General features: G+C 45.8%; 1 protein-coding gene across 1 annotated transcript in view; it reads right to left on the reverse strand.

Annotated features, from left to right (window-relative positions):
* The window catches only part of LOC149449729 (uncharacterized), a 108,395-nt gene that overhangs the window by 35,446 nt on the left and 59,890 nt on the right, over positions 1-13,059 (reverse strand). Inside the window, exons 8-9 of the mRNA XM_089692806.1 lie at positions 12,795-12,977; positions 3,068-3,250 (exon numbers count right to left, since the gene is read on the reverse strand). Of these exons, the coding sequence (XP_089548932.1) occupies positions 3,068-3,250; positions 12,795-12,977 (366 nt within the window). The remainder of the gene's footprint in view (positions 1-3,067; positions 3,251-12,794; positions 12,978-13,059) is intronic.

The raw sequence follows: 13,059 nt of genomic DNA on the forward strand, positions 1-13,059 counted from the left end.
ATGTGGTATCACAGAGTTGCTCCACCACTTGGTACGGGCCCTGCCAGGCAGCCTGTAATTTGTAACGCCTGACTGGTTTCAAGGTCAACACTTTCTGTCCTAAGTGAAACGTTCGGTCTCGGGCAGACCGGTCATACCACCATTTCTGTCGGCTCTGGGCAGCCTCAAGGTTGTCCCATACTAGGGTCGTCAACCGTTGTAGCCTCTCCCTGAGCTCCAACACATATGCCACCACCGAGGTCCCCTCCTCGGCCACTGCTCCCTCCCAGTGTTCACGTAGGAGATCCAGGGGTCCCCAAACCCTCTGGCCATACAGCAGCACTAAGGGAGAGAACCCAGTGGACTCCTGCAGTACCTCACAGTAGGCGAACAGGAGGTGGGGAAGATACAGCTCCCAGTCCTTAAGGGACATGGTGAACATTCGGAGGAGCTGTTTCAGCATACCATTAAACCGTTCACAGAGCCCATTGGTCTGGGGGTGGTAGGGAGAGCTGTACAGCAGTCTGATCCCACACAACTTCCAAAGTTGTTGGGTAAGCTCGGCCGTGAACTGTGCGCCTTGGTCGGTCAGGATCTCCCGAGGAAATCCTACCTGAGTAAAGATCTGCAGCAGGGCTTGAGCAACTGTTTCTGCCTGCACATCTCTCAGCACTACGGCCTCCAGGTACCAGGTGGCATAGTCGACAATGGTCAAGATATACTTCTTGCCTGTGGGACTAGGCTGTTTCAGGGGCCCCACTAGGTCCACGGCGATACGACTGAAAGGCTCCCCGACTATGGGTAGGGGCCTCAGAGTGGCCCTGGGCCTGTCTCCCTGCTTCCCTACCTTCTGGCAGACCTCACAAGACCAACAGTAGTCCCGTACATCCCCCGATACTCCTGGCCAGAAGAAACTCTGGGTTAAGCGATGCAGGGTCCGGCGCTTGCCCAAATGCCCAGCAAGGGGAATATCATGTGCAATCTGGAGGAGCTCAGGCCGATATTTCCTCGTTACTACAATCTGCCGGTGAGGTATTTGGGCAGCGCCCACCCCTGCTCCCCCGTGGACCCTGTACAACTTGCCCTGGTCCCACTCATACCTTACATCTCCCAATCCCCCAGGATCACTCCCAGCCCTCCATCTATAGGGGTCTAAGGTCTGGTCACTGGCTGTTTCTTTAGCAAAATCAGTGGGACAATCCCAGGTCAGGGCAGGGACAAGCTCAGCAGGGGGTGGGTATTCGACTCTTACCGGAACCTCAGCAGGTGGAGCAGCAGCTTGCTCTCTAGCTTGATGGCGAGTGGTGACTGGATGAGCTTCAGCAGGAGTCTCGGGGCCAAAAGTGGAGACCAGGACTTCCAGATCATTTCCAAGGAGAACCTCAGCTGGCAGGTTCTGCATTACTCCAATTTCAACGTCCCTGGCCCCGGCCCCCCAGTCCAGAGGAATCCAGTAGACATGGTCTCCCGCTACCCGTATGGCCACAGACCGCCTGGTCTTGGCCCAGTCTGGTACCAGTTGGGGTTGGACTAGGGTGAGTGTGGCCCCAGTGTCCCGTAATCCTTGGGCCCGACGGACGTTAACATGGACAACCTGTTGGGTATGTAGGCGATTGTCTGGGGTGGCAGCTTGGAGAGGGTTAACCTCAGGAAAGACCCCGATGTCCTCATCCTCGGTGGTAAAATTCCTCCATGAAAAGGCGGTGTCACTCGGGTGGTCCTGTAGGGAGTAGGCAGAGGCTCGGCCATAGGGTCAGTTGGAAGTGCCCCGAGGGGCTTGGCTGCTCTGGGGCCTTGGTAGATGCCGGGGGCAATGAATGCGGATGTGCCCTGTTTGGTTGCAGCCATAACAGCGTGGGACATACCGCTTTGAGTCAGAAGTTGTGGGTGGTCTGAGGCATTCTCTGGTGACCGGAGTGGGCACCACTGCTTGTGGATGCGGTACAGAGGGAATGGCGGGCTCGGTTAGCCTCCTGTTGTCCAGGTACTCATGTGACATGGGGAAACAGCTCTCATTGTTTGAACACTGTTTGTGTGGAGTAATTAAATGTTCTGGACTGACATTCTGCGGTTTAGCCACAAGATGCCACTGTTTTCCTAACACAGCCTCAGACTGCATAGATATTTCTATATTCATGAAGAGGTGGGATCTTCCTGGAGAAAGACCATTGTGTGTGCTGGAGGTGGAATCTCCCTGGAGAAAGACCATTGTGTGTGCTGGAGGTGGGATCTCCCTGGAGAAAGACCATTGTGTGTGCTGGAGGTGGGATCTCCCTGGAGAAAGACCATTGTGTGTGCTGGAGGTGGGATCTCCCTGGAGAAAGACCATTGTGTGTGCTGGAGGTGGGATCTCCCTGGAGAAAGTCCATTGTGTGTGCTGGAGGTGGGATCTTCCTGGAGAAAGACCATTGTGGGTGTGGAGGTGGGATCTCCCATTTGTAGTATGCTCTGTTCAACTAAATTTAAGACTGGGGCAGAATCTACCAGGGACACACAGGAAAGTAAAAGTAGAACTTACATTTTACATAAAGTAGTACTAAAATCTAAACATTTTTATAGAATTAGTGTAAGATGCCACAGTATTAGTGCTACTATCCATCCCTATACACTTACCTGGTGTCTCTCTCACCCTTGCAAGGTCTTCCAAGAGCCAGATTGCTCCCCCAAATTCATGGTTGCAAAGGGAAGAGGTGAGGGTAGCTAAATGTTTGGCTCTTTCAGCTGTCAAGACCTGGGTGGAAGGAGCAGGGCTTGGCCTGCCAGGTGCTGTGTGTGCAATGGAATCGCACAACCCCATCTGAGAAAGTATGCTCAGGTCTCTTTTTAGAAGTGCATACCTAAGGGAGTCCCCTACAAACAGGAACAGGGTGCAGTGGCTGTTGGATCACCCACCTAAGGAACAATACAAATATTCTAGGAAGCAGACTATATAGAATGGATCTCCTTGAATTAATTTTTTTTTTAAAAGTTAGGATTTATTATGATTTTTAGGAAGGATATGTACATTTGTTTTGAATATACTGTACATAGTTCAGTTCTCACACCGTGTATAGTATATGATGGACGTGTCATGTGTTCTTGTACTCACCTATACAGGTAGCAGTGGGAGGAGTCCATTCCGGGGAGGCATGGGGGTTGTTACAAGTCATTGATCTAGACGTCGGATAATATCCAGATTTACACTGTATTGTTATCCTGTCTCCCTTCTTATAATACTCCTTGTCTATGGAGAGACTGTCCACATGGTCTATGGTGGGCTTCTTACACTGAGCTGTGGAAGAAGGAGATAAAAGCAGATGATTATACATGATATACAGTGTGAGGAGTAAAGTGATTGTGTGTGATGGGACTGATCCATTGATGGGACCTTTCAGTGGTCTATATACCATGGTCTGACCTCCTCATTATGGGAGGTTCCTGGGATCTGTCTGCAGTATTTTATGGAGACAATTACTGGAACATTCATAAGGAAGCCATCAGTATGGAGCAGATTATGGAGGAGTCCTGATATTGTGCGAACCCATCACCTGCCCCCTCCTAGGACATGTAGGTTATTGAAGTGAACATCTTATCTATATATCCATCAGGTTATAGGATCTACAAACTATGGTATAGATAATGGAATTTACGCCATTTTTTTGCTATACAGCGTGGCACTAGTTTAACTACAAATTGCGCGGTCATTCAATACGGTATAAAAATGAAATTTATGTCCTTTTTTTCCACAGAAATAGAGCTTTCTTTCGGTGGTATTTTATCACATGTGCACTTTTTTATTTTTGGTGGTATAAACAAAAAAAGTTTTGCAAAAAACATTAAAGAAAAAAAAAACGATAATTTCTCATTTCTGTCATAAAAAAAATCCAAATAATTCAAATTTCATAATAAATTTAGGGCAAAATGTATTCTGCTCCATGTTTTTGGTAAAAAAATCCCAATAAGTGTATATTGATTGCTTTGTGTGAAAGTTATAGCGTCTACAAACTATGGTATAGATCAGTGGTGGGCAACTGTGGCCCTCCAGCTGTCATGGAACTACATGTCCCATGAGGCATTGAAAGGCTGACAGTTGCATCATGACTCTCAGAGACATCTTGAGGGCCACAGTTTGCCCACCCCTGGTATAGATTATGGAATTTACACAACTTTTACTTTCTGACTGCCCATCACATTTCTGGAGGTGCTAAAATATCAGGATAGTACAAACACCCCCAAATGACCCCTTTTCGGAAAGTAGACACCCTAAGCTATCGGCTGAGAGGCATATTGAGTCCATGGAAGATTTATTTGTTTGCATAAGTTTTTGGAAAATGACAAAAACATTTTTTTTACACAGAGTTGTCATTTAAATGATATATTTCTCACACAAGCCATGGGTATATGTGGAATTACACCCCAAAATACATTCTGCTACTTCTACCGAGTATGGGGATACCACATGTGTGAGACTTTTCGGGAGCCTAGCCACATACAGGAGCCTGAAATCCAATGACCACTTTGAAAGCCTGAAGGTGCGTAACTTCCTCATTTCACTTCCTCGCTACCTATCACAGTTTCAGAGGCCCTGAATAGCAGGATAGCATCAACTCCCCCCCCCCAAATGACCCCTTTTTGGAAAGTTGACACCCCAAGGAATTTAAAAAGAGGCATGGTCAGTATTTTGCAGATCTCATTTTTTTCTCACAAGGTTTTGAAATATAAAAAAAGAAAAGAAAAAATATGTTTTTGTTTTCTTTCTTCATATTCCAAAACCTTGTGGCAACAAACGAGATCTGCAAAATACTTACCGTGCTTCTTATCAAATTCCTTGGGGTGTCAGCTTTCCAAAAAGGGGTCATTTGGGGGGGGGTTGGTGCAGGAAATGTAATGAGGAAATAAAGCCCTTTAAAAGCCTGAAGGTGCTTATTGGATTTTGGGGTCCTGTACTTGGCTAGACTGCCAAAACGTCTCTCGCATGTGGTACCCCCATATTCGGGAGAAGTAGCAGAATGTATTTTGGGGAGTAATTCCACATATATCCATGGAATGTGTGAGCAATAAATCATTGAATTGACAAAACCTTTTTTTTTTTGTCATTTTCCAAAAACTTGTGGTAAAAATATAAATTCTTCTATTGACTCAACATGCCTCTCAGCAAATAGTTTGGGGTGTCTACATTTTATGCCCATTTTATCTCCAGCATTAGAAGTTTATGCCACACATCACTCACTCTTCTAACCACCTGAAGACCAAGCCTTTTCTGACACTTTTTGTTCACATGACAAAAAAAATCAGTATTTTTGCTAGGAAATTACTTTGAACGCATGCCCCGTGCAATGGTGACAAACTGCATACGTTTTTAATATCCATTGGCAACGTTTTAAAAGCCTTTACAAGATACCATTTTAGATTTTTTTAATTTAATTTTTTAATTTATTTTTACACTGTTCCTTTAATTTTTTTAAAAAATCAGATTTAACCCCTTCCATACAGGGCACTTTTACCCCCTTCCTGCCCAGGCCATTTTTCAGGTTTCAGTGCTCTCACACTTTGAATGACAATTGAGCGGTCATACAACATTGTACCCAAACTAAAATTTTATCATTTTCTTCACACAACTAGAGCTTTCTTTTGGTGATATTTAATCATCGCTGGGGTTTTTATTTTTTGCTAAATTAACAAAAAAATATTGAAAATTTTGAAATAAAAAAACCACGTTTTTCTTTGTTTCTGTTTGCAAAGTTTGCAAATAGATAATTGTTCTTCATAAATTTAGGCCGAGATGTATTCTGCTCCATGTCTTTGGTGAAAATAACCCAAATTAGGATGTATTATTTAGTTTGTAGGAAAGTTATAGAGTTCACAAACTATGGTATAGATCTGAATATTGATCAATCCTGAAGTACTGACAGCCAATCTAATTTCTTGAGGTCCAAGAATGTCAGAACAGTACAGGTATTCCCCAAATGTCAGGACAGTACAGATACCCCCAAATGTCAGGACAGTACAGATATCCCCCAAATGTCAGGACAGTACAGATACCCCCAAATGTCAGGACAGTACAGATACCCCCAAATGTCAGGACAGTACAGTTATCCCCAAAATGTCAGGACGGTACAGATATCCCCCAAATGTCAGGACGGTACAGATATCCCCCAAATGTCAGGACGGTACAGATATCCCCCAAATGTCAGGACGGTACAGATATCCCCCAAATGTCAGGACAGTACAGATATTCCCCAAATGTCAGGACAGTACAGATATTCCCCAAATGTCAGGACAGTACAGATACCCCCAAATGTCAGGACGGTACAGATATCCCCCAAATGTCAGGACGGTACAGATATCCCCCAAATGTCAGAACAGTACAGATACCCCCCAAATGTCAGAACAATACAGATATCCCCCCCAAATGTCAGAACAGGACAGATATCCCCCAAATGTCAGAACAATACAGATATCCCCCAAATGTCAGAACAATACAGATATCCCCCCCAAATGTCAGAACAGGACAGATATCCCCCAAATGTCAGGACAGGACAGATATCCCCCAAATGTCAGGATAGGAATCTCCCAAATGTCAGAACCTGGCGGTGATCAGGGACACTGACTGGTGACAATATGAAAAAAAAAATTGATAATTTGTTTTCAATTTTTTTTATTATTTTAAATTTTTTATTATTTTGTTTTCTCTTTTGTTAAGATTTTTTTTTCATATTTCACTATGACCAAAGTAGTATAATGTTGCCATAGTAACATTGTACTACTTTGGGGAAGTGATCAATATTTTTTTTCACACAATTTGCTTATAGCAAAGAATTACTTTGCTATAAGCAAGCATTCACCTGAATGACATCAATTAGCTGTAATTTGGCCACGGCTAATCACATGACATAGCTGGGCTGTGATTGGCCCAGCTTGTGCATGTGATTGCTGTGACCATTCACAGCTAGACAAACTTGTATACAATGGTTGGCATGAAAGGAAGCCATGCATTCTATACAACTGTCATGTGACCTGCTGTGATTGGTCACAGCAGGTCACATGGTACTGGCAATGGGGCCGGTACTCAGATCTGTCATCGGCCGTGTCCGAGGTACACAGCCAGTGACAGATCTCACCACAGCGCGGCCCTGCGGGCATGCACATTGCATTTTCCATATGGCATCCACCCAGAGGGACGAGCTGTTCGCCTGGCCGTCATCTGGCTATAGGCCGGGCGGCAACTGGTTAATGCTATCACAGGGAATGCAAATAACCCCTATAACTTCAATGGGCATTGTCATATATTATTTTTTGAGAAATCTGGGTTCTATCAGACTCTGGATATCTCCTCTGCCCTTACATGATCTAATCAAACCAAGATCGGTGTGATCAGATGCTTTCCCAATTTACAAATGGCGCTGTTTATATCCTGCAAAAAAAAAAAAAAGGCTGAAAAAAACTATACCAGGACGATGCCTGCAGCTGTAGGGATCATCCTGGTATAACCATTCAAAGTCCAGTGATGTACCAGTACGTCGCTGGTCCTTGTTGGGTATATATGCTATGTTCTTTTGTATGCAGCCTGTGGACTGAATGAAAGAAAGAGAAGGAATCTCTGCCAGAAAAAGTGTGTGGTATGCCCACCATTAGAATATACCGCCCTGCATCCACCCACTTCTAATGGTGGGCACACATTAGGTCACACGGTGCCTCATGCACCAATTCCAAGATTGTACAAATGTCTAAATAGTGGCACGCTTGAATAAAAATTGTCCACGTATAAGTGGTACCCCATATGGAAAAAGGATGACACCAAATCCCAAACTATCTTGCCACTGCTCCCCATGTAGTCTGGGCATCCGGGGGGCTCCACATGACTATCTTTTCCCTCGTAAATCCGAAACTTATAAGTATAGCCCGTTGCCCTCTCACAGGTCTTCTACATCCTGACCACATATCTGGCACACTTGCTGGGGAGAAATTGTTTGAATGCATGGCGGCCAGAATAATTAATGAGGGACTCATCAACGCAGATGTTTTGCTGGGGAGTATTGAGATCTGCAAATTTTAGGTTAAGGTGATTTACGAGGGGTTGAATTTTGTGGAGACTGTCAAATTCAGGGTCAACACGAGGAAGACAGAGTGTATTGTCATTGAAATGAATAAAACACATTATACTCTCATATCTATGCCTGGCCATGGCAGCAGAGAACTTTGCATATGATGAATCGGGTCTGCAGACCAATACAACCTCAATTCATTTCTTTTAGTAATGCCCATGTTGAGGGTTAGGCCCCCCAAAAATTTTAATTCAGCAACCGTAATGGGTTTCCATGCAAATGGTCTGGCAAGGTTTGAAGTTGGCGGCAATAAATTGTTGTGCATATAAATTGCTTTGATACACAGTCAATGCATACAGATCTTCCGTGAAAAACAGCTCCAAAAATCAAGGGGAGTAGTTACATTTGCTGTTTCCACCTGAATTCCGGGTTGGGCAGTGCATGGGGGAAGTACGGGTGCTGCAGAATTTGTGGGCTGCCAATCGGGATTTGCAAGCACATCTGGAAGGATACTAGGAGGTCTACGGGCCTGTGTGTGAATTCTTGGTGGTTGCAGGACACTGCTTGTGCTCGCCACCGCACCAGCTTGTACTGCACTTATGGGACTCGCCACATCATCAAGTGATACTGCAGTGCTGGTATGTGAAAGACCAGGATGTACTAGGCCACTGGTGCTCACCAGTTCACCAAAAGGTAGCGTGGCACTAGTACTGGCACTCTGCTGCATGTGAGAGTCATCAAAATTTACCAGCAAGTGCTAACAGAGATCAGGCCTGAGTCTGCCAACACTGTGGTTTTGTGTGCAATGTATCAAGTGACAGTGACCTACTGACACTGCACTTGCTGGGGGAGAAGGGAGGGTAATCGTAGGGGCTAAACGCAGATGCTGGCAGGTGCCGGGGCTGATCCCGCTAATGCTGCATTTTTGGAGATGCTATACTAATGTGAACACTGTTATAGTGCTGATATGATCAAAGATATTGATCCGTTCAGATACTATACTAGCAATGGAGGTTTTTTGTGCATGAGCGTGCTCCCGGCAATCAAAGGGTTAAATGTGATGACTTGTGTACTGACGGGCAATATGACGCTATCTGGGAGGGGCGTGAAAACCACAGGAGCGCGAATCACATATATATATGTGGTTTTGCAAACCCGTGCCACCCTGTAGCAGTATTTCTGCTATAGGGCGGTCAGGAAGTGGACAGGAAGCGGTTTTTGTTAAGGCGCTGCGTTACTTTAACTGACAATTGTGCGGCCACGTAATGCTGCAACCAAATGAAATTTACGTCCTTTTTTCTCACGAATTGGGCTTTCTTTCTGTGGTATTTGATTGCCTGTGCAGTTTTTATTTTTTGCGCTATAAAAAAAAAGACCAAAAATTTTTAGAAAAAAACTATATTTTGACTTTTTGCTATAAAACTTGTCCAATAAAAAAATGAAAAAATCTTATTTCATCATAAATTTAGGCCAAAATGTATTCTGCTCCGTGTCTTTGCTAAAAAAAATCCCAATACATGTAAATTAATTGGTTTACGTGAACGTTTTAGCATTTACAAATGGCGGTATAGACACTGGATTTTTTTATACTAATAATGGCAGTGATCAGCGACTTATGGCAGCGATCAGTGACTTATAGTGGGACTGTGGGACTGTGGCAGACATTCTGACACTGGGGGGGAACTGACTTGGTGTCACAGACATCCCCAGTGACACCAATACAGTGATCAGTGCAAAAAAAACCCACTGACACTGTACTAATAGCACTGGGAATGAAGGGGGTAACATTTGGAGGCAATCAAAGGGTTAACTGTGTGATGGGAGTGTTTTACTAGGGGGTGTGTGCTTCACTGTAATCACTGTAATCACACACATAGGGATGGCTGTGCTCAGCCATCCCGATCAGTGTGCCCAAACTGACAGGGAGGAGGGCTGCATTGTAAACAATGCAGCCCCCCTCCCTGTCGGTGTTAGCCAGGTAATTACCAGATGCTGGTGGGTAATCACTGGCCGGGATCCGGAGATTGACACCCGGGGCCACAGGTAGGGCTGTCTCACGCCTTGCGCGCCCCTTACTCAGAAATGCAAGATCACGTATATATACGTGATTTTGTTCAGTGCACCCGCCCTGCAGCAGTAAATGTACTGTGGGCAGGCCTTAACCGATTAACCTCCCACACCATTATTTATTTATTTCAGGTACTATAGCGCTGTCAATTACACAGCGCTTTATACATATATTGTACATTCACATCAGTCCCTAACCCTCAAGGGGCGTACAATCTAAGGTCCCTAACTCACATTCATACATACACATACTAAGGCCAATTTAGACAGGAGCCAATTCACCTACCAGCATGTCTTTGGACTGTGGGAGGAATCCGGAGTACCTTGAGGAAACCCAAGCAGGCACAGGGAGAACATGCAAACTCAAGGCAGGTGGTGTCGTGGCTGAGATTTGAACCAACGACCCTAGCACTGCCAGGCAGAAGTGCTAACCAGTTAGCCATTGTGCTGCCCATACCACCATGACAAAAGGCTGCTGAGAGATCACCAGCTTAGCTCCATACCATCACTGGTAAAATATCAGGTGCAAGGTTTAAGGCCAATGGCAACTTTTGCAATGCATTGTGGAACATTCACCAACAGAGTTCCCACCAAACGTCCATAACGTTTGTGATTCATATAAACAGCGAATGTTCGGTCCAAGCTTAGATTTGGACGGAACACGCAGCTCATCCCAAATGGTGAGGAGGGCAAACAGGAATAAACAAAAACTTGACTGGAATGCAATGAGAAATGTTCCTTCTGCAGAGAAGGGGAATGCTGCTGACCCTCTAGATTTTGTACAAAGACTCAGCAAGCAATGTCTACAGAAATACATGGGGCACTGTTCAGTATGGAATTTGTATTGTGGATTGTGGGTACTACACAGGCATCACTTGGGAAAGACCTCTCTGTACATGCTGGAGGTGGGATCTCACAGGGGAAAGGCCTCTCTGTACATGCTGGAGGTGGGATCTCACTGGGGAAAGGCCTCTCTGTGCATGCTGAGGGTGGGATCTCACTGGGGAAAGGCCTCTCTGTGCATGCTGGAGGTGGGATCTCACTGGGGAAAGGCCTCTCTGTGCATGCTGGAGGTGGGATCTCACTGGGGAAAGATGTCTCTGTACATGCTGGAGGTGGGATCTCACTGGGGAAAGGCCTCTCTGTGCATGCTGGAGGTGGGATCTCACAGGGGAAAGGCCTCTCTGTGCATGCTGGAGGTGGGATCTCACTGGGGAAAGGCCTCTCTGTGCATGCTGAGGGTGGGATCTCACTGGGGAAAGGCCTCTCTGTGCATGCTGGAGGTGGGATCTCACTGGGGAAAGGCCTCTCTGTGCATGCTGGAGGTGGGATCTCACTGGGGAAAGGCCTCTCTGTGCATGCTGGATGTGGGATCTCACTGGGGAAAGATGTCTCTGTACATGCTGGAGGTGGGATCTCACTGGGGAAAGGCCTCTCTGTGCATGCTGGAGGTGGGATCTCACTGGGGAAAGGCCTCTCTGTGCATGCTGGAGGTGGGATCTCACTGGGGAAAGGCCTCTCTGTGCATGCTGGATGTGGGATTTCACTGGGGAAAGATGTCTCTGTACATGCTGGAGGTGGGATCTCACTGGGGAAAGGCCTCTCTGTGCATGCTGGAGGTGGGATCTCACATTGGAAAGGCCTCTCTGTGCATGCTGGAGGTGGGATCTCACTGGGGAAAGGCCTCTCTGTGCATGCTGGAGGTGGGATCTCACTGGGGAAAGGCCTCTCTGTGCATGCTGGAGGTGGGATCTCACTGGGGAAAGGCCTCTCTGTACATTCTGGAGGTCCGATCTCACTGGGGAAAGACCTCTCTGTATATTCTGGAGGTGGGATCTCACTGGGGAAAGATCTCTCTGTTCATGCTGAAGGTGGGATCTCACTTGGGAAAGATATCTCTGTGCCTGCTGGAGGCGGGATCTCACTGGGCAAAGATGTCTCTGTACATGCTGGAGGTGGGATTTCACTGGGCAAAGATGTCTCTGTACATGCTGGAGGTGGGATTTCACTGGGGAAAGACCCCACTGTACATGCTGGAGGTGGAATCTCACTGGGAAAAGACCTCTCTGTGCAAGCTGGAGGTAGGATCTCACTGGGGAAAGATCTGTGAATGCTAGAAATGAAATCTCTGAGCAAGACGTCTCTGTGTGATGGAGGTTGGATCTCACTGGACAAAGACCAATGTGTACTCCAGAGGTGGGATCTCACTGGACAAAGACCAATGTATGTGCTGGAGGAGGGATCTCACTGGAGTAAGGCCAGTGTGTGCTGTATTTTGGCATCACACTGGGAAAAGACCTGTGTGCTTTGGAGATGGGACCTCACTGGAGGAAAACCAATGGCTGTGCTGGGGGTGGGATGTCTTTGGAGAAAGACAAACATTTGTGCTGGAGGTGGGATCTCACTGGAGAAAGACAAATGTGTGTGCTGGAGGTGGGATCTCACTGGAAAAAGACCAATGTGTATTTTGGGGATGGGATTCCACTGGGGGAAGACTGTTTATTTTTGGGGTGGGATCTCACTGGAGAAAGATCAATATGTGTGTCATGGTCAGGCTCGGAGACCAGAAGCTATAGCAGGATAAGTACACATTTTCCTTAAATTAAATAAAAAATGTTAGGCTTTATATGACTTTAAGGAAGTCCATTTGTTCTGAATATATGGTACATAGTTTGGTTCTCATACCATGTATTTACCGGGAGTGTCCTGTGTTGTTGTACTCACCTATACAGGTAACAGTGGGAGGAGTCCACTCCTGGGAGGTGCGGGGGTTTTCACATGTCATTCTTTCAGATGTTGGATAATATCCAGATTTGCATTTTACTTCTATCGATTCACCATTAAAATAATGCTTCTTGTTTACATAGAAACTGGACATATTTCCAATGGTTGGCTTTTCACAAAAACCTATGAAACAAAAAGATAAAAGCAGATGATTATACAGTGTGAGGAGTAAAGTGATTGTGTGCGATGGGATGGATCCTTTGAT

This window comes from Staurois parvus, unplaced genomic scaffold (assembly GCF_062004578.1).
Source record: "Staurois parvus isolate SC_StPar_1 unplaced genomic scaffold, SC_StPar_1.0 ptg000605l, whole genome shotgun sequence".
Lineage (NCBI taxonomy): Eukaryota > Metazoa > Chordata > Amphibia > Anura > Ranidae > Staurois > Staurois parvus.